Here is a 23,507-nt window from a genome sequence, read left to right on the forward strand (position 1 = left end):
ACCAAAGTGTCGGTTAGGTGTGAACCAATGTCCTCCAAGCGCAAGGGTGTCAAACTCGAGCTGCCACTACGAATAAACACCCATTTTGATAGATTATGTTTGCGACATTGACATAAAATTGTCTAATTCCCTTTTTGTAAGACTCTTAATTAAATTTTATAACGAACTTAATTTTTTCCAAAAAACTGACAGTATGCAAGTGCAAATTTTTGTATTATGTATAAATTCTGGTTGTGCTTAATGATGCTGAACATGTTTTGTTTGAGCATTACGGCTGCCGTGGTCAAACAGCTAATAATATTGCCGTTTAAAGAGACAGTAGAACAAAGAAAATGTATATATTAATAGTACAATTCAAAATTAACATAGAAGTATATTATGTGGTTTAAATAGTAGTAGTAACGGTAGTTTAGTTAAAACATATTTAAGTAGAACAATATAAAACAAATTAAACAATACAGATGCACTAATACTTTATGTAGGAAAATAAACATTAATTGATGGTGTGCTTTGAAAAATGCAATATATTATTTTCCTTTCTATAACTTTTTCAATCTAAAACAAAAAAGGGAACAAAACAATATTCTTTTATTTATGTATTTATTTTTTAATTATAAAGGAAAATACAGGAAATATTCCCTATATTTTTTCATTTACATTTTTAATTAAAAAAAAGGATAAATCAGTAAATATTCCATTTTTAAGTACTTCTATTATGTTTTTTTTAAATCTTAAAAAAAATTTTTTTTTTAACTTAAAAAGCTGGGGGGAAAAAGTTAAATGTTATTTCTGTAGTCCTCGATCTTCCATTGAGGACTACGTAAATTTGATTTAAATGTCCTTTTAGCAAATAAAAAAAAAAAAAAAAGTATTAAGTCAATGCAGATGATTTACTTTGGCAGACCACAAAAAATGACAAGGCAGGCCAGATCTGTCCACGAGGCTTTGAGTTTGACACCTGCGCATTAGCATCACCACTTAAGTTAGTAACCAGTGCTCCCTTCAGCCAACTCGGCCACTGGTGCACTCACTCATGTTGTGGTCTGAGTTTGCCGGGGGGAAGGCAAGCCTCACACTTTTGCGGGTTGTTGTAGACGTGCCGCTGTGGGTGTAATAAAAGCGCTTCCTGGATGGGATGGAATGCAACTCTGCCCGTGGCGTAAACACAGACATACACTACCTTATATTTTATTACATTTTTAAATTGCTCGTGAAAAAACAAAACAAAACAAAAAAACAAGTAGATCGTTAGCAGCTCAGGCTTACCCGGGTTTGGCTTTTGCTCATTACATGAGCTTATTTTCCGTGACATCCTAGCTGAAACACAAACACAAGATTCCTCTTTTGTGAGGAAACAATACTGGTGATGGGAGGGGGGAGATTGTATTATTAAAAAAAAAAAAAAGAGAGAGAGAGAGACAAATTAGCTGCCATTGACGGTGACAGACATCCAATTCATTTGAACTGGGAGTGACTGGCAGCGATCATTAGATCGTAAATGGCAGCCAATGAGTTAAAAGGTGGTGATATGACCTGTATGGCAGCTACAACAATTTCATATTCATATCTACAGTGATCTCTCATTTTCGCGGTTAATGGGGACCAGAACCTGCCATGATAAGCGAAAAACCGTCAAGTAGCGCACCCCCACACCCTTCCCCCCAAAATTCATGTTTTAAAAGTCCTGTAGTAAGGTGAAATATCGCAGCCATATGATCTCAGACGATCTGACTGACAATGAGGACATATTTTCGCGATATGTCCAAGCCAATGTTCTTTTTGTAAATTTGGTCAGTGTTCTGACGAGGTCAAGCTGGCCTTGTTAAAGGCCTATTTTACACCCCTCTACACTCGGCATCTATGGTCAAATTATAATAAAACAAGCTTTCAGAGACTTCAAGTGGCATACAATGACTCTGAGAATCTTGTTAAAAAGGCCCAGATGGAGCAGCGCCTCAGAAATGTTTGTAGCTGCTCGGGTGAATACTTTCTAGTTTGTCTTCAGGATGTTGGTGTTGAATTTCGTTAGTCGTTTGAATGGTTCTAAAAATATAAATGTTTTGGGCCTGACTTACATTTAGCACACGTCTAAACACTGCTTGTCACAGTTCTGGAAGCACTGGTAAAGGGTGCCTTTTAAAAGTGGGTCACTAGGAGACTCCGTGCTGTATCATTTTTAGTATTGTTAATTTGTTTTGTTTTATTTTTTAATGTTTTCCTTGGATTTTGTTGTTTTAACTTGGACCGAGTCTGGTAATAAAATCTATCGATATATCTATCTTATGCATTCATTCATCTTCTGTAACGCTCATCTTCACGTAGGTAATAGGGGTGCTGGAGCCTATCCCAGCTAACTATGGGCAGGAGGCAAGGTACACCCGGAACTGTTTGCCAGCCAATCATTGTATTAGTTTATAATTTTATTTATTTATTCATGACAACAATTATACTAAAATATCAAGTAGAAACACAAACAACGTAACTGTAATTCAGATTGGGCGTCCATATGTGGATTTCACATTTTGTGTCATATAAACATACTTGTACTATGCCAAATGTTAATATTGTGGCTAGAGGTGTGCAAAATTTCCGATTCTTAGATTATTCGCGATTCGGCCGTGGAAGATTCGAGAACGATTCACAAACATCCAAATTCCGATTATTGAAATATGCCAAGTAAAGCGAAAGTACAACACACTCAGCGCGCCGCGCGGTCTTCGGGGCGCAACGAGGAAGAACGCAGCGAGAGTAGCTAAACATCATGCTTCTCATTACCCGGCTCCTCGGGTAATGCCAATGCTCAACTCACGGCTCTAGCTCAACTCATGCCACGAGATAAAAAAACACAACAACATACCTGACTGCTGCCGAAAAGCTGCTACAAGCCACATTATGTTACGGTAGATATCATTTATATAGGACTAGATGCATTATAGCTTCGGTATCGTTACCAGCACATCTACAAAAAACTAGATGCGGGCGTTAGTAACGGCCGCCATCTTAAAGCAGTACACTTCCCTGCAAGGCTGTTGTAGCGAACCTTCCAAGCAAACCTAATTAACTTTTTATCTAAAATACTCCTAAATCGGTAAAATATTGACTTGAATCTATCTTAAAAATAGTTTTAAAACTTTCACATGTCAAAAGTAGACAAAAGGGAAATTATGGAATAACGGGAGCAATTTTAACAACTTTAACAGTTGATTCACAACATTAAATGAATTGAATGTAGTTTAAAGCTGCTGTTACAGAAAGGGGACTGGAGTTTTTTTATTTACTGTTATTTTTGTATATTTGTTTACTGCTATATGTTAACTTGATACTGAAATAGTAGTTTGGTTTAGCCTGAGAGGATTTTTGAACAATTTTGGAACTAATGTACAAAACATTTAATTTAAAAAAAAAAAAAAAAAAAAAAGGAGGGGGGGGGGGGGCATCAATAATCCTTTTATAATCGAATCGGAGCCTCCGAATCGTAATCGAATCGTTAGGTGCCCAAAGATTCCCAGCTCTAATTGTGGCCCATATGACAGCTTTATGAGGTTAGGTTTTTTAAATGACCAAATAGTCACTTTCACTGATAGGGTTACTCAGTGTTGCCTGAAGAGTTAATAAGGTATAATAATGATGAGTTTGGTTCAATTGAGGGAAAAATGGTTCAAAATATGAACCAATCAGGACCTAGATCAGCATACCCTGCAGCAGTGTTGTCTTGAGGTTCTGCTGTATTTAAGATTAGCTCTTTTTCAAACTTGTCAAACCAAAAACACACTCCCAAAAAAATCAGTCTTGCATGGAATAATTGTCTAATAAAAATATATCGACACACTTAAGATAAAATCCCTTTAAAAAAAAAAAAAAAAAGTCTCATTTCAGTAAGATCTTAACGATCATTTTAAGAACATTACCAGATATTATATTGGCAGATTTTTGTACTTGTTATGAGACAAAAGTAACCGGATTAAAATAAAGAAAAAGTTTAAAAGTGGCATTTTCCTAGTGCAGTTGCCAGTTTCAGTCGTATCACCACCCCACTTTCACAAACAATCAAAGGCCCTGCCTGTAACAAGAAAACCAGCCAGAAAACACAGCGAAGAGGAAGCAAGAATCATGAAGAAGCCAAACGGTTAGTGCATTGGCACTACAGCAGCACTGGAACCCCTAATGAAGCAGGTTTTCGGTTTTTAATACAACATGAACAGCACAATTTGACTCTAAATTGGAACATTAAATTAGAAGCCTTGAATGGAAAAAGATCATGCAATTAAAGTCATTGTGGTCATGACTCAAACACCCCGAAAGCATGATTAGTATTGGAAAAGACATTTTGATTTCACACTTTGGCGCTCATTGTCACAGAGGCAGAGTGCTTGTTAGAAGGCCATCAATCAAGGGAAAGAGAAACAAACGGGCAAAACACACGCTCGCACGTGTGACTGATACAGTACCAAAGTCATTGGCAACAGTCTTGGAAAAGCGTCTGCTTTTGTACTTCACTGGAAACAGTTCACAAGAAGAGAAATGTCATGTCTACACACCATCACCACACAGACACAAAAGGACAGACAAATGGACTCACAGGCACGCAAGTACAAATTAGTGCTGGTGGATATGACGAAATATAAATCACGGGTGTCAAATTCGCAGCCCGGGAGCCAGATCTGACCCGCCACACCATTTTGTGTAGCCTGTGAAATTACATCATCTTTTTTTTTCTCCTTCTTCTAATTTTTTTATTATTAATTAAAAAAAATAAAAAAATAAAATTCAATACAATTTCTCTAATCCTTGCTCTTTCATTCAGGACTACAGAAGCAGGAATATATATTTCCTTTTTTTAATTTAAAAATTAATCGAAAATGTTTATATATATTTCCTTTGCTTATGTTTGTTTTAAAAAATGCAAATACAAATTCAAAATATATAAAGAGAATTTTGCTATTACAGGGCTTAAAAATTAATTTAAATTAAAAAGACATTTTTTTCCCCAACTGTTGCCTGGTGTTAGTAAAGATATTATGCAAGTGTAGTATATAGTATATAGTCTTTAAAACCACTCAAAAGTAATTTATTACCTACAGTGGTACCTCTGCATACAAAGTTAATTCATTCCAGAACCTTTTTTTAAGTCGAAATGGTCGTATGTCGAGCAGAATTTTCCCATAAGAATACATTATAATTCCATTAATTCATTCCACAGCCCGAAAACCTACACTAATTCTTAATACTGATGTTACTATTGCAAATATCAATTACAAAGTGCAAAACAAACACATTATGAAAAAAATAGTACCTGTAATAATTTTACAAACCGGGTGTTAATGTGGCGAATGTGTTTACGTGGTGCACCTGAACGCATTGAGTGACTGACTTGACAGAGCCTTTTTACTTTCACTTTGTTTACTTGCTGCGGGGGACACTAGGCGTGTTGTGTTGCACAAGTTGATGGAATAAATGATTAGAAACCTGACGAAGCTGTCGATGTTACCACAATCATAATTGACACCTTAACTTATTAAGACTGGCGAACGGAGGAGAACCGCCGAGATCATAGACCGTCAACGGCTATATTGTTGAGCCATATCACGGATGCGCACCCCACGCTCATATTTTTGTATTATATCCATCTTCATGTCGATGTTAAGCATAGCCTTTTCCTTTTTTTCCACTAACATTGTTGGAACCCATGTTGATTTCGCTCACAAGAAAATCTTCCATGCGTCAGTCTTGCTGGAAAACAAAGAAACTGCGGTGCTGTCATAGATCGTCGTATTTAGAGCATGTCGTCGGATGTAGAAACAAATGGCGAGTTATATTTTACGTCAGATATCAAAAACATCGTGTGTCGAAGCGATCTTATGCTGAGATACGACTGTATTCATTAATTTGAGAGTTAAATGAGGAGGATTGATGCCAATTTCTGTAGGCTAGAGGATGTTGGAAATACAAAATGCATTTTGCGTTTTAAATATACACTGTATGTGTTAGGTATGTTGAGTGGTACAGTTTACCTCAATAGGAGGTGAACATCTAGTATGTGTAGAGTGTATATTAATTTTTTGATTTATGATCTCGATCTCAAAATTGCCCAGCCCTAATATGCACACAGACAAAAGAACAGGCAATCACACAGACAGGCAAAGCGCTCACTATACAGTACCCTTTTCTATGAACTTGGCCTTGCGATCGTCATCAGAATTACAGGGCGAAGTGGACCCTAAATGACGGACGGTATTTTACATACAGGCACGTCTGCACACACTAGCTCAAAACAAAGCCACAGAAGTCAACAGATTCTCACCTGAGTTGGGCGACTTGCAGCGTTCCTCTGCCGCACTGGGCCCGTCAGTAGAATCACACAGAACTGTTGGCGAGGGAAAGAAAAGTTAGGAAATACCGATGTTAAGGATGTTACTTTTCCTTTGGAGACCTCCACTATGTTCAGGACGTTGCGTGAGCCATTAGTCCAACAAACCACTTATTCTTGAAAACTAGAGTGGCGCTAAAAGAGAACTAAGAGCACTACATCTACATTACAGAAAGCAGGAATCCCTGCCTGATGTTTTAACTTACTGAAATGAGAGGACCGCAGCTTTTTCACTGACTCACAATACATGAGAGAAACTCTTGACATGAAAGACACAGCCTCCGTGGGGACATCTTAACCAAAGCATACAGAAAAAGACCAGACAAACACATACGTGAAGACCGGTGTGCTGCCACAACCTATTAAAAAAACAAAGCCTGGCTCACATTTATATTGATTTTATTATTATTAATCATTATATTATCTTTTCTAAAATTTTTACATATTTATGTCTTTTGTATATCGAAACCCTAAAAAATAGAAAATCCTTGATTGTGGAAGTAATAGCGCCGTCTCTTGCAATTGCAATGTCGCAACTGGCTTTCAAACTTTACGATTTCCTGTACAAATTTAAATGTGCTGTGAGGATATATTGTGGCATTGAGTACTCGACAACAAGACGCTGGATTAAAAAAATGTACAATTTTCCGGAATCTTACCAAGGGATTCATTTCGGCTGGATATTCATTATGTACTGGATGATGAAAAAGCGATTGCACATTAACCCCTTTACGGTGTCCTTTTACTATTACTACATTACAGAAAGTATGTTTTACCTGTGATTCAGTTGTATTGCGTTGACTTGACACAAACCTGAACCATACTGCTAGTATTTGGGTCATGTCGGCCACACTTATATACCAAATGTTTACATTTTGGCCTACATGACACAAAACGTGATGTCCATATGTGTGGACCCCAGGTCTTTATGGGGTTTAGGTTATTTTTTTAATCACAAACAGACACCTGATATTTAAAGGGTTGACACTATTATGTTTTAATGACAGGTATAGCTACTTATAATCATGTGCATAGTAAGTGGTTACGCTATAGAGAAACAAGTTCAAATGAACTATGACCTCCCGGCTCGCTCCCTAAATTTCTCATCAGCCCAGAGACATGACACATGCCCTTTACTGGCTAACTTGGAAAATAAAAGCAAAAATATGTCTGCAATTTATTAATTATCCCTGAGACAGATTAAAATTGAGGGTCTGAAGTATACATCCCTAGAATATACAGTAGATAAATATATCATTTTGATCAATCCATGAAGAACAAGAGCAAAACATGTGAAATCTCCCAAAATTATTTCATTACAACTACCGATGGATAGCTCCACACGTGTGCTGTTAGACGAATAAAGCAGTGCGAGGTGGAAATGTTGCAATTGTGTGACAAGATATCTGACCTCCGGAGGGCTGGCGGGTTTTGCGCGGGGAGCAAGGCTGCCTCTGGGATGGCTCCGACGGGCTGTACAGCTGTGATGTACCCAGGTTGAGCAACAGTGTTTTCTGGAGGTAGTCCACCACCGCCAGGCCATTGCTATTGCCAAACACCACTCTAGAAACACCACAGAAGAGGTAAGACAAACACTATGGCGTTCCATTTATTTCATCATTACCATTGATGGCGCTGGAGGTCTATTTTAGTGACAAACTACCTGTTTTCCGGACAATGAACTGCAAATTTTTTCAGTTTGACTGGAGTGGTCTGCAACTTATGTTTTTCTTTTTTTTGTTCTATTTTTACACTGACAGCCGTTAGAAGGGTGCTCTAGGTGTGCCCTTACAGAGTTGGCGGAGTTGTTCAGCAGTCATACTGAAGATTTAAGACTTATTTTTTGGACTTGTCAGAGATTTGGAGTGAGATCAAGAGTTTGTTAAACAAGTTATTTTGTGTTGTGTAGTTATTTCAATATTTGTTGCTACCTTAACTCTTTTTAGAGTACGCCAACTGCCATTGACAGCACAAATTGTCAAATCCATTTTGACTGGGAGGTCTGGCAGCGAGTCCAATCCATTTTAATGCAAATGGACATCTACCGCCTTCAATAGCAGTGAAACATCAACATTCACAGCTAGTCCTCCCAGTTTAAATGAATTGGATGTTTATCATTGTCAATAGCAGAAAATAATAGTTATAACTGAGGGTTTAATGTTTTTTTCTTTTTTTAAATAAAGGTTAACATGCACTTAGTGAGCCTACGGTTTTCGATTTTATGGTTGTTACAACTGGTAGTCCCCGGATTAGGGATGAGTTCCGTTTCTACACTGGCGACGTAACCCAAATTTCCGCTATATCGAAATTAACCCTTTCAGTACCTCTAAATCTAAAAGTAACTATCCAAAAACAAGTATTTTACGTCATATTAATGAAATAAAGTAAAAAAAATACGATTGCGACGAGACAAAATGGCAGACGAGGCTCTGGCGTCGTAAAGTCGAAATCACCTAAGTCGGTTACTTTGTAACCTTGGACTACCTGTATAATGTTGCGGCTCTGTGAGAAAATACAATTCTCCCAAAAAATGCGAGTCACACTCCAGTAAGACAAATGTTTATTTCCTCTATTTCGCATTTTTTGGCTGGTTCAATTTATAGTCTGAAAAATATGGAAAATTCATTTCACTTTGAAGCTGGAGGGTGCAGGCATCTCATAGTCAATTGCACTGAAAGAGACAAGTATGTTGAGTGTCTGAGCATGAGCACAGAAGAAATTCAACTTGTATCTCAAAGCACCAATGCCTAATCCTGTCCTTCTTTCAATGGCTTACATTAACGCTATTCACTATAATTGCTTAACAATAACTGTTTTTACGTTGGCCACACAGTAACTTTGGAAGATATTGAAGCACTTTACAACTCTTAAACTAAGGAAACCAATCGAAATAGAGGTCGAATCCATTTTAACTAGGACTGGCAGGCAGCGATTATTGGAGTCGTGCATATCAGCTATAAAATCAAAAGCATTTGATGGTTACTCACAGTCCGTATGAGGAGTTAATGGCCAAGCTTGTGATCTGCTGAGGCGGCTCACCGCTCACCCACACCAGCTGGACCAGCAGCTCCACCTGGTAGCCCGGGGACTGCTTCAAAGGGGAACTGCGCACCCTGAATGCAAACGCAACACATCAGGCCACACAATACAATGAACTTAGGTTCAGCATCAGTGCTTAAAGTGAAAGACAACACCTGGTATAAATTACCTCCATGTGAAAGATGGTTGTTCAAAGTATATACGAGTAAAAATTGAGCATATTTTAGACCTCTAATGATGGAGAAAATCATATTTAAACACGAAAAGTGACACAGTTTACAATACTCTACCTGCTCAATCTGTCACTGTCTTTCTCCTTTTTCCATCCGAAATAAATACAAAGCCTGTTTCACCTCTTGGGTCTATCAAAACGTGTATCGTCTATGGCAGTGCACAGCAGAATGGGTAGCCAATACGTGACAATCTGAGATACTCGCATTTTATTAGCTAAAATCGAACCGACGTTTAAAAATACCAACGGCTATTCCGTCTACTTCCAGAAAATCGTGGCTCTTATTTATGTTTGTCTCCACAATTACAAATCTTAAAAACAAAATATGTTTTTACACTTCAATAAACAATATTCTTTCTGCTGGGATGCACATGATTAAGGTGTTGTCTTTCCCTTTGAGATTCTAGAGTCAGGCAGATTTTAGTGAACAAATTGACTTTCTAATTCTGGTCTCCTTTCGGTCCCAAATTTAATCATATTCCCAAAAAATGGATTGGACATATTGACAGGAGTAAATATCCACATGAATGAAACTGGAAAAATAATCATTCAATGCTATTAGTAGTATTGAAAATCATCCTTTATTATTGTAATAAACAAATTCTCCCTACTGCAGGCAAGGTATGTTGTCTCGTGGCCCATCAGCTGAAGAGTTGCTGTTGTTTCCGCCGGCTGCGGACTGAGTGGAAGCGACAGCGGGGGGCTCGGCCTCCTGGGGACTTTCATTTACCGGGGAATGCCGCGTCGGAGTCTGGTCCCCGGCAGTGTCGGGCGACTCAACGTCGCTCAAATCGCACTGCATACGCACCTCTAAAAGCTATGACATAAGAACAAAATAAAGCGCAAATGTCTATGTTAGGGGTGCCGTATTTCCTGTTCTATGAGTCGCACTAGTCAAAAACTAAATAAAGGCCATTTCAAACTCGCGGCAGCTTAGTGAAAGGTCCAGCGGCAATCCATTCATTGTGTATGTGGGAGGGGACTTCTCATTTTAGACGGAAAGTCTTGAGTGAATTTTCGCAGAGGAGTGGGGTCCAAAATAGAGACTTGTTCTATTTTCACAGCGCTGCTGCCCTGACATCACCAACACATTCAATAGCAGAGGGGCAGTCTTACTGATATCTGTCCTGTCAGGCTCTTTCAGCGGACGAATACATGCAATTCACAGCCGACGAAACCTTGATAAATGTGAGCTCTCAGTCACTAAAAAAATGAATATTATTAGAGATGTGACCGAAAATTTGGCACCGAAAACTTTCATCCGAAATAGCTAAAACTGCATTTTCGGTTTTCGGTCAAAAGTCCAAAAGTTCACCACCGAAAAGTGTGAAGAACCGTAGTCCTCTTATGATGATGTAATCAAAACACAACCAACTAACACTACTGGCTCACAGCCAACATGTCAGCGGTTTAGAAGTATTTTGAGGTATCAAAGAAATATAGAAATTACTAAATGAAGGAAAATAAAATAAATTTGCTTCATCGCTCGTTCTGAAGCTGCTTTCCATTGATGTCCCGCATCACATCGCGTACAGTGCATCTGAGCCCGTACGTGAGGAGTTTAATTAGGCAAACAATATACAATTAAGTAGTATTTAAATGCATACATGTGCATTTGCTGTGGTTTAGTGCAATATGTTTATAGCACAACCACGTCCTCTTTTTGTCACTTATGTTCCGCGACTTCCAGACAGTCTTAGCGTAGCTGGTGGGTGTCAAACTCGTCATTGTCCCAGGCCAGATCATAGCTATTTTATTTTATGGTATTTATTTTTTTCCATCCTTGTCTTTGAAGACTATTTTAAGTGTCGATTAATCATTTAGAGACATTGTCGACTTAAACATTGTCCAACTCTGTTTTATTTGATACTGATTCGAATTTCATTTCCTGTGTATTTTTGTTTGATTTGGGGAATGGAATGGAAAAGGAAACTGGGATGGTAGGAGAAGGGGAATAAAATAATTAAACATTCTCAATTTTCTTTTAAAATAAAAAAAAAAAACACAAAAGGACAAACCTTTAAACTCATTTTAAATATTATTTATTATTTATATTTTTTGTTTACTTTTTATTAAATAAACAATGACAACAATGACTCTAGTCTGGAAAATAGGGTACTAAATTGTGGAATGACTAAAAATAATAATAATAATTTAAATTAAGTGGCTGAATCATGTTTATAAGTAAACCTTATCTATGCTCACCTGCACTTCAGCTGTCGTTTCCTGCTTACTGAAGCGGTAGACGATGACATGCGCAGACACACCGGCCACACACAACATCCTGCTTTCAGGGCACCAGCACAGCGTCTGGATGGCGAAGGGGTCCTCGTCCACAATGTCAGTATTGGCCTTTTCTTCCTTGCCGCGGGCCCTCTCAAACACCTTGGCTGTCTTTAGCTTATAGAGTACTTGAAGCATCACTTTGGTCGGAAGAAGGAAAAGGACAGGTTGCCGTCACAGCACAGAATGCAATAGAAAGTTGCACTAGTTTCAAGTTTACATTTAGGAAGGTAGACATTTACTGTACTTGTCTCAAATTGACTACTTGAGTTGGGTGCTCTTTGTCTTAGGGTTAGGTGTTTATTCATCTTAAAGGTGACAGTTGCTTGAGGGATGTGTTTATAGTTGCTTGATGAGGGCATCGATCTCAAGTTGATGGTTATTTGAGAGTAGGCTACCATGACTAAATCGACTAATCATTTGACAAATATTTTAATAATCAGTTAATTGTTTAGAGAAATTGTTTACTTTAGAATCCTCTTTGAGCCTCTTAATAGTAAATATGCTCATATTTTTGTTCTACTTGATAAAAAAAACAATAACAATACCGGCATTCTTTTGTTTTTGAAAATGTATTTTAAATAAAACCAATACTGTACATATGATTTTTTTTTTTTAATTTAAAACAATGTTTTGATCATTTTCAATTGAGTATATATTTTTAAAATGATTTGTGTAGTACGCAATGAAAAGCAGACAGATTATCTTTGTAATTCATCAAAACAAGATATTGCAATAAATGAACGAAGAAATAAGCTATTGCAAACATCTGGTTTTGCTTTGGAGAACATAGTTACATAGGTTAATTTTATTGTAGGTTGTTTTTCCAATGCCACATTTGAAGCCATTTAAATTGTTCACCTTAGTGTTGTAAAAATAACATGGGATTTTTATATGAGCAAATAAATCAACTCATTGGAAAAATTCTCGGTGATTATCAAAGTAATCATTTTTGGCCACCCTATTTGAGAGAGGTGCCAAATTGTCTTTAGTTGATTCCTTAAGGACAGGTATTTTGTTTTGAGGGAGGTGTCTCGAATTGCTGGAAAGTAGTATTTATTCATCATGACATGTTTGTCTTAAAATAATAATTACTAAGCTAAAATTAATGCTTGCACTTGAACAATATTTTATCTGTCTGATGCTAATAGCTCTATGAGGTGCTGCTTTTGTATACTTACATGCAGATGCGTCCCAAAATTTGACGGAGCCATCAGCGTGCCTATATTTGAAGGTAAAACAAACGCTAATTAAGAAGACCGCTTCGCTTCTTCATCTAACATTTTACCAGCAATTACTTACCCAGTGATGATGATCTCTGGGTAACTTTGTGTGCCTTGGCCCCAGTTGCCCCCGCTGACAGGCCAATCCTAGACATGTTCATTGGATAATTAGCGAATGTGAGAATAATGGTCATTCCACAATTGGGGGAGATTTGACTTTTCGCCATTTAAATTTGAAATAATCCACATACACAATACTAAAACCTGCGATTTCTAAGTCAATTTATTTGCTTGACAACAAATCCAGAAAAAAAAGGTTGAGAAAAGAATATATTTTTTTAAATACAGTTGAAGACTTGACTACTTCCCAAAACGTAACTTTCCTCTTGTCCCACTCACCAATAACACATGAATTAGTATTATCTTTGGTGGAACGTGTGTCTCACAACATGTACTCATTTACTCTTTTTATAATGAAAGAAGCAGAAAGCAGGGAATCACATGATACACTGGACTTGGCATCAACAGTGTTCCAAAGAATGTAATATGTCCTCTTCTATTTTATTTTATACAAATCAGACAGCCTTGATTCAATGTCTCACTCTACCTCATGCAACCCTGTTATATAATATTTTTTTCTCGACAAGAAGTCAAACATCCTATTCGTCTGCATTACCAGATAGCTAAACAGCTACACTGTAACAAAGGGGTTCAATCTTTGACATTCCTGTGTGGAATTTGCATTCTTCAATATTGTGAACTTGATTAAATAAGTTGAATTAACTTGCATGATCAAGTCTGTGGGTTTGTGGAACTTAAAATGAGAAGTTGTATGAACATAGCCATAGCCTCACTCCCAATGCCTTCAAAACAGCGCGCTGTCAACTCGCCAAACAGCCAGGATGTTTCGCCTAGTTGTGTCCGCACACTTGGAGCAAATTATTTTAATTGGTCGACTTGAATTTTTAGGTTCTGCCATTTTTTTTTTTTTGTGAACAATTAAGTTTTTACGAATGAAAACAATAGTACAGACTTGCAACCCTGTTACTGTGATCATACCAAATAAATCATATCCTAAAAATGTTCCCATGAATATGTTAGCTAAGCTATTCAACCCTTTGACAATTTATTATCTATAGAGTATGAAGCAGAAAATCAGAAACGTGAAGGCTTATTTTTCAAGAATTTTGAAGCCTAAATGCCTCACATTCTCGAATGACCCCTAATTAAAGAGTGAGGGCCCACCTTCTTGCTGTAGCCCTGCCTCTTCTGCCGGCTGCCCACTGAGTAAAGCGCGGGAATGAGTTCCGCCGGACAATCGGCAAAGTATTCGCAGCAGGTCACTGGTGACTCATGGATACTTAGAGGATAGGGGTTCTCGAATATCGGGTACCCAATCTGTCCCAGGTCTATGACAACTAGATCCCTCTCCAGGAGGACTACAACAGCGTAAGGTTCCTGAAAATCTGACAGACAAAAAAAAAAAACAAAGCATCAAAACCAGAAAAGGTTAGCTTGGCAGTCTATGAGCTTGGTTAACGCCTTGAGGCTCACCGTTGGGATATGGCGTTTCGCACAGTGTAAGGAAATCCACGATGGGGAAGTCCATCTCCAGGACGGCGGTGCTTTTCCCGTGCATCACCGTCAGACAGGCTCTCCGACCCACAGTGTCATAGGACAGACCGCCAGACAGAACCATGAATGAGTCACTTGGTGTTGGAAGAAGGGTAAAAGAATTAAAAAATAATTTAGTTTGTTTTAAATTGATGAGTGGTCAAGTGTGGTGTTTTGTACCTGTGCAATTTCTGTACTTATTTTTCCAGTGTAACCTAATTTAACTCAATGCTTGCCTTTGACGGCAATAAAGCGTCCAATCCTTTTTCCCAAAAGGATTGAACGTCCGTCAGTGTCAATGCGAGTTAGGGTTGCCACGATTATATTGAATCAACAACGAATTGATTGCCAAACTAATTGACAATTATTTTAGATCGTTTAGGGTCCGTGTCTCTTTTGGTAATTGGATATTACGTTTTGAAACGGGTTTGAAAAACAGAAAAACGGCTGGTTATTTTGTTTTCATTTTAAAACGGAAAAATCAAAATTGAAATACAGCTTGATTTTCTTGTTTCTTATCTGGAACAAGTAAGAAAAAGTCCCAAAACAGTTTGATTTTTACATTTTAAATTCTTTACAAAAATAGAATTTTAGCACGAGACAAAAATCGAAAAATGGTCCGTATATTTGTTTTTAGTTACCGGAAGTTGTCACTGGCAAGAATAAGTTCTCATACTGACCGGGAGCTGGCGACAGCTTGACGCCTACACATATGCCTGCCATCCGAAAACACGGTAGAGACGAAGAGTGTGCAATTAATAGGCATAGGTGCGCCTCTCTGATATATATATATATATATATATATATATATATATATAAGGAGGCTCCTGTTCGCAATTCTCATCCAGCGCCTTCTCCATTTCATCCAAATGATTTATTTTTTAACAAGTATTCCTTACTTTAACAGCCATACATCGTTTTAGTTTACATATATAAATTAGGGTTGTCAAACGATTAAAATTTTTAATCGAGTTAATTACAGCTTAAAAATTAATCGTAATTAATCGCAATTCAAGCCATCTATAAAATATGCCATATTTTTTTCTAAATTATTGTTGGAATAGAAAGATAATACACAAGACGGATATATACATTCAACATACTGTACATAAGTACTGTATTTGTTTATTAAAACAATAAATCAACAAGATGGCATTAACATTATTAACATTCTGTTAAAGCGATCTATGGATAGAAAAACTTGTTCTTAAAGGGATCCTCTATTTCTAAGACAAGTAATTCTTATAAGATAAATGTTAGTATGAGTTATAATAATTTGATATTAAAACCCCTCTTAATGTTTTTGTTTTAATAAAGTTTGTAAAATTATTTTAAGTGATAGGTCGCCATTCTTGTTACATCGCGTGTAGGTGACGTCACCGGGCCCGTTGCCAAAATTCCAGTGTGTCACTCGTTAGCTTTACCAACATGTCGTCAGTTCTACCCTTCCTATTTGAACCAGATCTGAAAAGTGAAGAGCAGGACAGGACTGTCGGTCGTTCACAAGACGAGCTTCAGGGAAAAATGCCTGCATCAAATACCTGATAAGACAAAAGTTGGGCAAAACTGGTGATGCACTCGCTGCAAGTGACTCTCAATGGCAACAGAGCGAGAGAGTGCTGTTGGGAAATCCGGTTGGGAGCGAGAGTGTATGCTGTTGGGAACTCCGGTTTTATTAGCAGATATTCAAGGTAAGCATATTGCGTTTTCAAACTTATCCCAATATAATTATGTAGATTGTTAGCATCCAGAGCCGTTGCGTGCTTTACATACAGTACAGGCCAAAGAGCACACCTTGTGTAATCCATGTCTTGTACATTGTAACGCGTGGTAGGTATGATACGTGTATAAAAGTACCAAAAAGGGGAGAAGCTTCCACTTATGCACATTTATTCACAAAAAATAATATTTCCACCTTGACCACTCTTCACTCGGGAGCTCAGCCGTACGCAAACACGCGTTCCCTGACGAACTCCAACATAAGGTAAGGTCCACATCAGATTCACTGTCGTCACTGTAGCGTGCCATAGTGCCTTAATTATTTAGTATGATTTGGAGAAAACTTCCACGAAGAATAGTCAACCAAAAAGATAGCAATAGTAATCCAAATCCGCATTTTTTACTCACTCGAAGATCCAGGAATTAGACCGATCCCATGGCAATGTTGCAGCCGCGATAAGGCCGTCGATTTCCACAAATTAGACTGATCCGAAAAGCCGCTGTGGGACCGTCGAATCAAAAAAATGGACAGAACCGAAACCAATATTGCAGACGCGGTGGGACCGTCAGATCCAGAAAATAGACGGATCCCTTACTTGACTGAGGATCCATGTTTCCATTTGACTGGAAATTGCATCCAAAAGCAGCACATCGTGGCATTTTACTTCGCGAGTTTAGGCAGCAATAAGCAATTGTTGAACTTTCTACACATTTGGAAAGATCCCAATTACGTCATCACTGCGAGCCCGCAAACCATGGCGGCAACTAACGGTCAAAATATGTACTAAAATATATATTATAAAATTATAAAATATTGCCATTGATTTAACATTTTATGTGTTTCTAACAACATATTTTAGTACAAGAGAATAATTGTGTTTTATTAGAGCCTACATGTATTTAAGTTAGAGGATCACTTTAAAAGAAATGTTAGTACAAGTTACAGAAATTTTATATTAAAACCCTCTTAATGTTTTCGTTTTAATAAAATTTGTAAAATTTTCAATCAAAAAATAAACTAGTAGCTCGCCATTGTTGATGTCAATAATTACACAATGCTTAAACCCATAAAATCAGTCGCACCCAAGCGCCAGCAGAGGGCGACAAAACTCCAAAAAACACAAGTAACAAGTGGCCAATGGCACTGTGCTGTCATTTTAATCTGTCTGTGCGGGACATGTGCATTAATTGCGTCAAATATTTTAACGTGATCAATTTAAAAAATTAATTACCGCCCGTTAACGCGATAATTTTGACAGCCCTATATTTATTACAAAAAAAGTTAGCGAGAGAGAAGCCCGGCCCGATCCGAACGTAATAATTGACATTTTAGGCCAGCCCATGCCTGAAATTCGGATCGGGTCAGGTTCGGGCTTAAGATCTTACCTCTAACGCGCGCACATACACATACATACATATATATAACACTTGCAACAATTGCCAGCGGAAATTAGTTTCAGTAAATCAGCTAAAGCTCACTTTTTACTGTTTTTCTCCGCGCTCTCTTCGCATTGCCGCATCAAAAACACCAATAAGAGTCGCGCTGACGACCGCACTTCCTAGTGACGCGACAATAGTATTAGGAGGAATGTCTTTTCCTTTAGTGATTTTGAAATATATTGTTTGGAGATACACGTGCACTGTACATCCCATGCAAACGACCTGAGGCTGTATACATTTTGTTTTGTGTAAATTTCAATAAAACATGGTTAAAATTAGATGCATAATCATTTTATTAATATTATTTACTTTGTTGGAAGTGCTACACTATATATGTGTATGTGCGCACGTTAGAGGTAAGATCTTAAGCCCAAACAGGACCAAACCCGAATTTCAGGCAGGGTCAGGCCTAAAACGTCAATTATTACGTTCGGGTCGGGCCGGGCTTCTCTCTCGTTAACTTTTTTGTAATAAATATATATTTATATATGTAAACTAAAGCGATGTATGGATGTTAAACTAAGGAATACTTGTTAAAAAAATAAATCATTTGGATCAAACAGAGAAGGCGCTGGATGGGAATTGAAAACAGGAGCCGCGCAGAGCCTCTCCTTGTCAGAGAGGTGCACCTATGCGCTATTAATTGCACACTCTTCTTCTCTACCGTGTTTTCGGATGGCAGGCATATGTGTAGGCGTCAAGCTGATGACAACTTCCGGTAACTAAAAACAAATATACGGACCATTTTTCGATTTTTGTCTCGTGCTAAATTCTATTTTGGTAAAGAATTTAAAATTTAAAAAATCAAACTGTTTTGGGACTTTTCCTTACTCGTTCCAGATAACAAACAAGAAAATCAAGTTGTATTTCAATTTTGATTTTTCCGTTTTAAAACGAAAACAAAATAACCAGCCGTTTTTCAAACCCGTTTCAAAACATAATATCCAATTACCAAAAGAGACACGGACCATTTAGTTCAGAGACATTTTTGAACCAAAAAATAAAATTGGCCAAATCCTTTTTTAAGCCTCTTAATAGTGAATATAGTCCTATTCATTTATTTTATTATTTACAAATATATAATATTATATTTAAATATTTTATTTAAAAAAAATTTTTTTTTTTTTAAAAAGGAAAAATTCACATCTTTAATTTTCTATATATTTTGATTTACAAGAAATGTAAACAACTGTAGATAATAAATTTGTATTTATTTTAATTAAAATACAAACTGGTAGGAAAAGGTAACAAAAAAGTAAACTGGTCTTGTTTATTGACAATTATTTAATAATAGAAAAAAAAAAAGAATAATAATATGAAGCACTGAGTAAATAACATGGTATATGAGTGGATAAGTTGAAGTTGTAAATTGTAAAAAAAATAATCGAAAATCAAAATCATCATTTGGCCACCTTAAAGGCAGCGAACAAGTTAATGAGCATGCCAACTCAGGTCTCAATAAACTGCTTATAGCAGATCTCCAAAACTGCTTAGAGAATTCGTGCAAGGTATACTTTGAACATCTTATCACCCAGTTTCATTTTGAGTTAGCCCTGACACATGCACACTCACACAGACGTGTTGTTGTGACAGAAAAACAGGAAAGGCTTCTTTTAGTGCAGGATGTGGAAGTCGGTTTGTTGGTAAGACAGGATGGGCGTGATGGTGGCACTTACCCCGCCCGTGTGCTTTTGTATTCCACCTTCAGGATAGGCTTGCACGGCTCTGGCTTCTTGCCATCCTTAGGCTGCTTTCCTGATGTCAAAAGGTGTTGTGAGAATTCATTCGGCATCAGGTATCGGTATGTGATGGTGCCTACCGTGCGGCGTGATGATCTGTGCTGGCTTGGCAGGGGTTCGGATGTTCCACATGGTCAGAGTGCCATCTGAATGACTGCAGACAAACTGTTTACCCTCGTGGTGCCATGCTACCGAGTGGATGGCCTGCAAGCGCCAATAGCAATCAGTGGGATTTTATTCAGTCAGTATGCCAGTATTGGCAAAAACTAAAGGTTGTGTGTATATTAGAAGTGTGACAAACAAATTTGATAGTTGACTAAACATTAATTATTTTTTTTCCCATCAGTCGACATATACGTACATATACACATATATATATATATATATATATACATATATACAGTGTTGTGCATGAACGCGTTCAATGAACGATCGTTCATGAACGCGTTCATATTTTGGGCGAACGTGAATTGAACGCATCATATTTCTGTCTCATGAACGTTACTGTGAACACGCTCATTCTAGCTGTTGTGAGCGGTGCTCATAACTTCGTTCATGAGTTCATCACATTTAGAGCCTTACCGACAAAACTGCATATAAAGCCGTAGGCTAAAAACACACAATAAAAAAATTAACCTTAATAGCGGAAAACTGTCCAACCTGGCAACCCAAGCTGCCTGTCACGGCCGTATTGTTTAGGCAAATACGTCATCATAACAAGAGCAGCATGGACACAGAAGCTGGCAGCTCTCGAAACCCGGCCCGCTCAGAGCAACTTTCTACACAGTACCAGCATTTAAAAGAGTTTTACGAAAAAGTCAGTACCGACCCGGATGGCAAAAATATAAGAAGACCGTCCGTACGTCGGTAACGTCTTTAGCTAACCTTAAACGGCACATCGAAATAAAGCATGCGACAAGCCTTGCTAGGTATCTGCGACTGCGAGCATGTGCGATTAAATAAAGAGACGGCAACGGTTGGCCAGAGCAGTACCTCTGCCACCCAAATACCGCTAACAGCATACCAGAGCGGCCCCGTTTTCTGTCTCTCCCAGCCGCAGCTAGACAATCTAGTTCTGCAGTATATTGTGGGAGACTCTTCAGCATTGGTGGTCAAATATTCAGGTAGGAAATGAACTGTGATTATTTTCTATAAGCTTTGGAAATAAATATAGTAAATAATAGTTTGCAACAATTTTTGGCGAACAAAAAGAACTGAACTACAAAAGTTCATTTTTTGGAACCATGAACTTTAGTTCAAAACTTTGAATTATGAACTATGAACTGAACAGTTCATTTTAAAATTTGTGAACTGCAATCTGAACTAGTTCATGTAGAAAATGAACTTTCCCAACACTGCATATATATATATATATATATATATTAGGGCTGTCAAACGATTAAAATTTTTAATCGAGTTAATTACAGCTTAAAACTTAATTAATCGTAATTAATCGCAATTCAAACCATCTATAAAATATGCCAGATTTTTCTGTTAATATTGTTGGAATGGAAAGATAACACACAAGACGGATATATACATTCAACATACGGTACATAAGTACTGTATTTGTTTATTATACCAATAAATCAACAAGATGGCATTAACATTATTAACATTCTCTTAAAGCGATCCATGGATAAAAAGACTTGTAGTTCTTAAAAGATAAATGTTAGTACAAGTTGTAGATATTTTAAATTAAAACCCCTCTTAATGTTTTTGTTTTATTAAAATTTGTAAAATTTTCAATCAAAAAATAAACTAGTAGCTCGCCATTGTTGATGTCAATAATTACACCATGCTCACTAACTAACCCATAAAATCAGTTGGACCCAAGCGCCAGCAGAGGGCGCCAAACACCAAAAAATAAGTAACAGGCGAACATTACACTGTACTGTCATTTTAGTTTGTTAGTTAGTTTGAGCAGGGCATGTGCGTTAATTGTGTCAAATATTTTAACGTGATTAATTTAAAAAATTAACTCATTTGCTCCCAGAAAGACGTTCTATTTTCAAATGCTTAACTGTCCCACAAACGTATTTATACGTCTTTTGCGTTTTTTTGTACAAGAAGCATCTAGAGCTTCCGATCTATCGCTGAAACAAAAAACAAGCCTCAAAACCAATTTTAAAGCAATAAAACTGGCCACTGGAGGGCAATAGCGCATTTGTTAAGACTCCACAGCCCAATTCAAACAGTACAACTTTATTAAGGAAGTTAGCAGAGCCCCTCCGCAGCTTGCTGCTCAGGTCCACCGCACGCTCGAGTGTCCTGCACGGAAACGCGCACGGCCAAACCAGTTCCCCCCAAGGAACATAAGTTCCCCAGGCGAACGAGACAGTGGTCACCACAAAAAAAAAAAGACAAAAAAAAAAAATCCATCTTTACGAGACAGTCGGCAATGAGGGAAAAGTTTAACCGCTGTTGCAGCCACCAAACGTCATCTCTCAGTTAGGTAAGTGTAAATAAATTGTTACTTTGCCATCAAAAGCTCTATTTGGCTGGTTGTTCATGTTATTTTGTAAAAGGAAAACATTATTCAGATGTTTGGGATGTCACTGAAGCAAAAAATAGCCGTGTTAAAGTCAAAGTTACGTTTGAAATTTTTGCGTTTACAAAAAGCTCATTTTCTCAGTTTTTTCATCAGAAATTGGAAAATTGCTCAAACTAAGCTGTTTTCTAATGCTGATTTCTAAAGAATGGAAAAAGATATTAACTTACTTTTTTTTCTGCTGAAAGAAGAGAGTAATCTTTCTTTTGGTGGGTTCCATGTTTATATAGCAATAGAACAGAATTTTTTGTGGGCCTTGCAAAATCAGTCAAAATCCAGTAAAATGGCCGGGAGCGAAGGGCCTTGCTCCGGTGAAAATGGCTGGGAGTGAATGAGTTAATTACCGCCCGTTAACGCGGTAATTTTGACAGCCCTAATATATATATATATATATTGTATATATGAATATTAGTTATTCGCTGACAACCCCACCACTTCCATCACTGTCAATGGCAGCCAATGAGTTAAGTAGCTATGTGCCTCACAGTAATTCCAGAGCCAAAGCAAAAGTTTTCAAATATCCAATTTTATCCATTAAAATAATAATCATATACCCACCCTAGTGTGTTTCTCTAAATGTAAATGAGTTATATAACATTATTGAAAATTCATCTTCCACCTCCTGTTGTGTTTGCGCACAGGCGTGATTCTGACACACTGCAGCAGGTGACAAGACACACAACACAATTGCAGGCAGTGGACTTGTGTTATGGCTTGTTCCACTGCCTCTCTCTTGCAGTTCGTCACAATCATGCTAATGAATCGTAAATAACACCAGGGACATTATTCTTCCAAATGGTTATGAAAGTATTTCGCTTGTGTCAGCAGCCCCCCACACTCAAATATTGTGATATCTAGGCCGGGTGATATGGACTCTGAAACTTTCAACATTTCAGATGCAAATAAATTTTTCTGTTAAAAAGCTAACCTCAAGACAAAGGTGTCAAACATGTGGCCCAGGGGTTCAGATCCTGCCCGCCAGGTGATTTTGCGCAGCCCGCGAATACAAATCATGTGCAATGACTTCATATTTCGTGCTGAAATAAAATTTACATACAATATCTGTAGTCCTTGACAGAAGATCGAGGACTCCCCGAATAAATCTTTGAGTTGATCGAGAACCAGACAAGTGGGCCAAATTTTGGCGGTGAGCAAGTCGTCAGAAGTGCCTCTCAGCTGGGTAAACAGCGAATAGTAAGGGAGGTGACAGGAAATGGTCGTGCGATGAAAGTATTGTACTAAACCAATGCAAATGCAATTGTGCAGATTTAAGTAATGCTTTGTTTACAGTATATAATCA

The 23,507-nt window shown here is 37.6% G+C and overlaps 1 protein-coding gene across 9 annotated transcripts in view; it reads right to left on the bottom strand.

The window, feature by feature from the left end:
* Positions 1-23,507, bottom strand: part of stxbp5b (syntaxin binding protein 5b (tomosyn)) — a 68,996-nt gene that overhangs the window by 25,713 nt on the left and 19,776 nt on the right. For 2 of the 9 annotated variants that reach the window (XM_057858910.1, XM_057858909.1), the window contains exons 8-22: positions 19,737-19,860; positions 19,594-19,672; positions 14,699-14,853; positions 14,390-14,610; positions 13,224-13,291; positions 13,103-13,143; positions 11,844-12,061; positions 10,250-10,455; positions 9,355-9,480; positions 7,779-7,930; positions 6,302-6,364; positions 6,161-6,217; positions 4,449-4,496; positions 1,267-1,317; positions 1,032-1,148 (exon numbers count right to left, since the gene is read on the bottom strand). In XM_057858910.1, coding sequence (XP_057714893.1) covers positions 1,032-1,148; positions 1,267-1,317; positions 4,449-4,496; positions 6,161-6,217; positions 6,302-6,364; positions 7,779-7,930; positions 9,355-9,480; positions 10,250-10,455; positions 11,844-12,061; positions 13,103-13,143; positions 13,224-13,291; positions 14,390-14,610; positions 14,699-14,853; positions 19,594-19,672; positions 19,737-19,860 — 1,726 coding nt within the window. The remainder of the gene's footprint in view (positions 1-1,031; positions 1,149-1,266; positions 1,318-4,448; positions 4,497-6,160; positions 6,218-6,301; positions 6,365-7,778; positions 7,931-9,354; positions 9,481-10,249; positions 10,456-11,843; positions 12,062-13,102; positions 13,144-13,223; positions 13,292-14,389; positions 14,611-14,698; positions 14,854-19,593; positions 19,673-19,736; positions 19,861-23,507) is intronic. The other 7 variants (XM_057858911.1, XM_057858914.1, XM_057858912.1 and 4 more) reach the window with 7 other exon arrangements.

The sequence above is a fragment of the Corythoichthys intestinalis genome, chromosome 15, assembly GCF_030265065.1.
Source record: "Corythoichthys intestinalis isolate RoL2023-P3 chromosome 15, ASM3026506v1, whole genome shotgun sequence".
In the NCBI taxonomy this organism is placed as follows: domain Eukaryota; kingdom Metazoa; phylum Chordata; class Actinopteri; order Syngnathiformes; family Syngnathidae; genus Corythoichthys; species Corythoichthys intestinalis.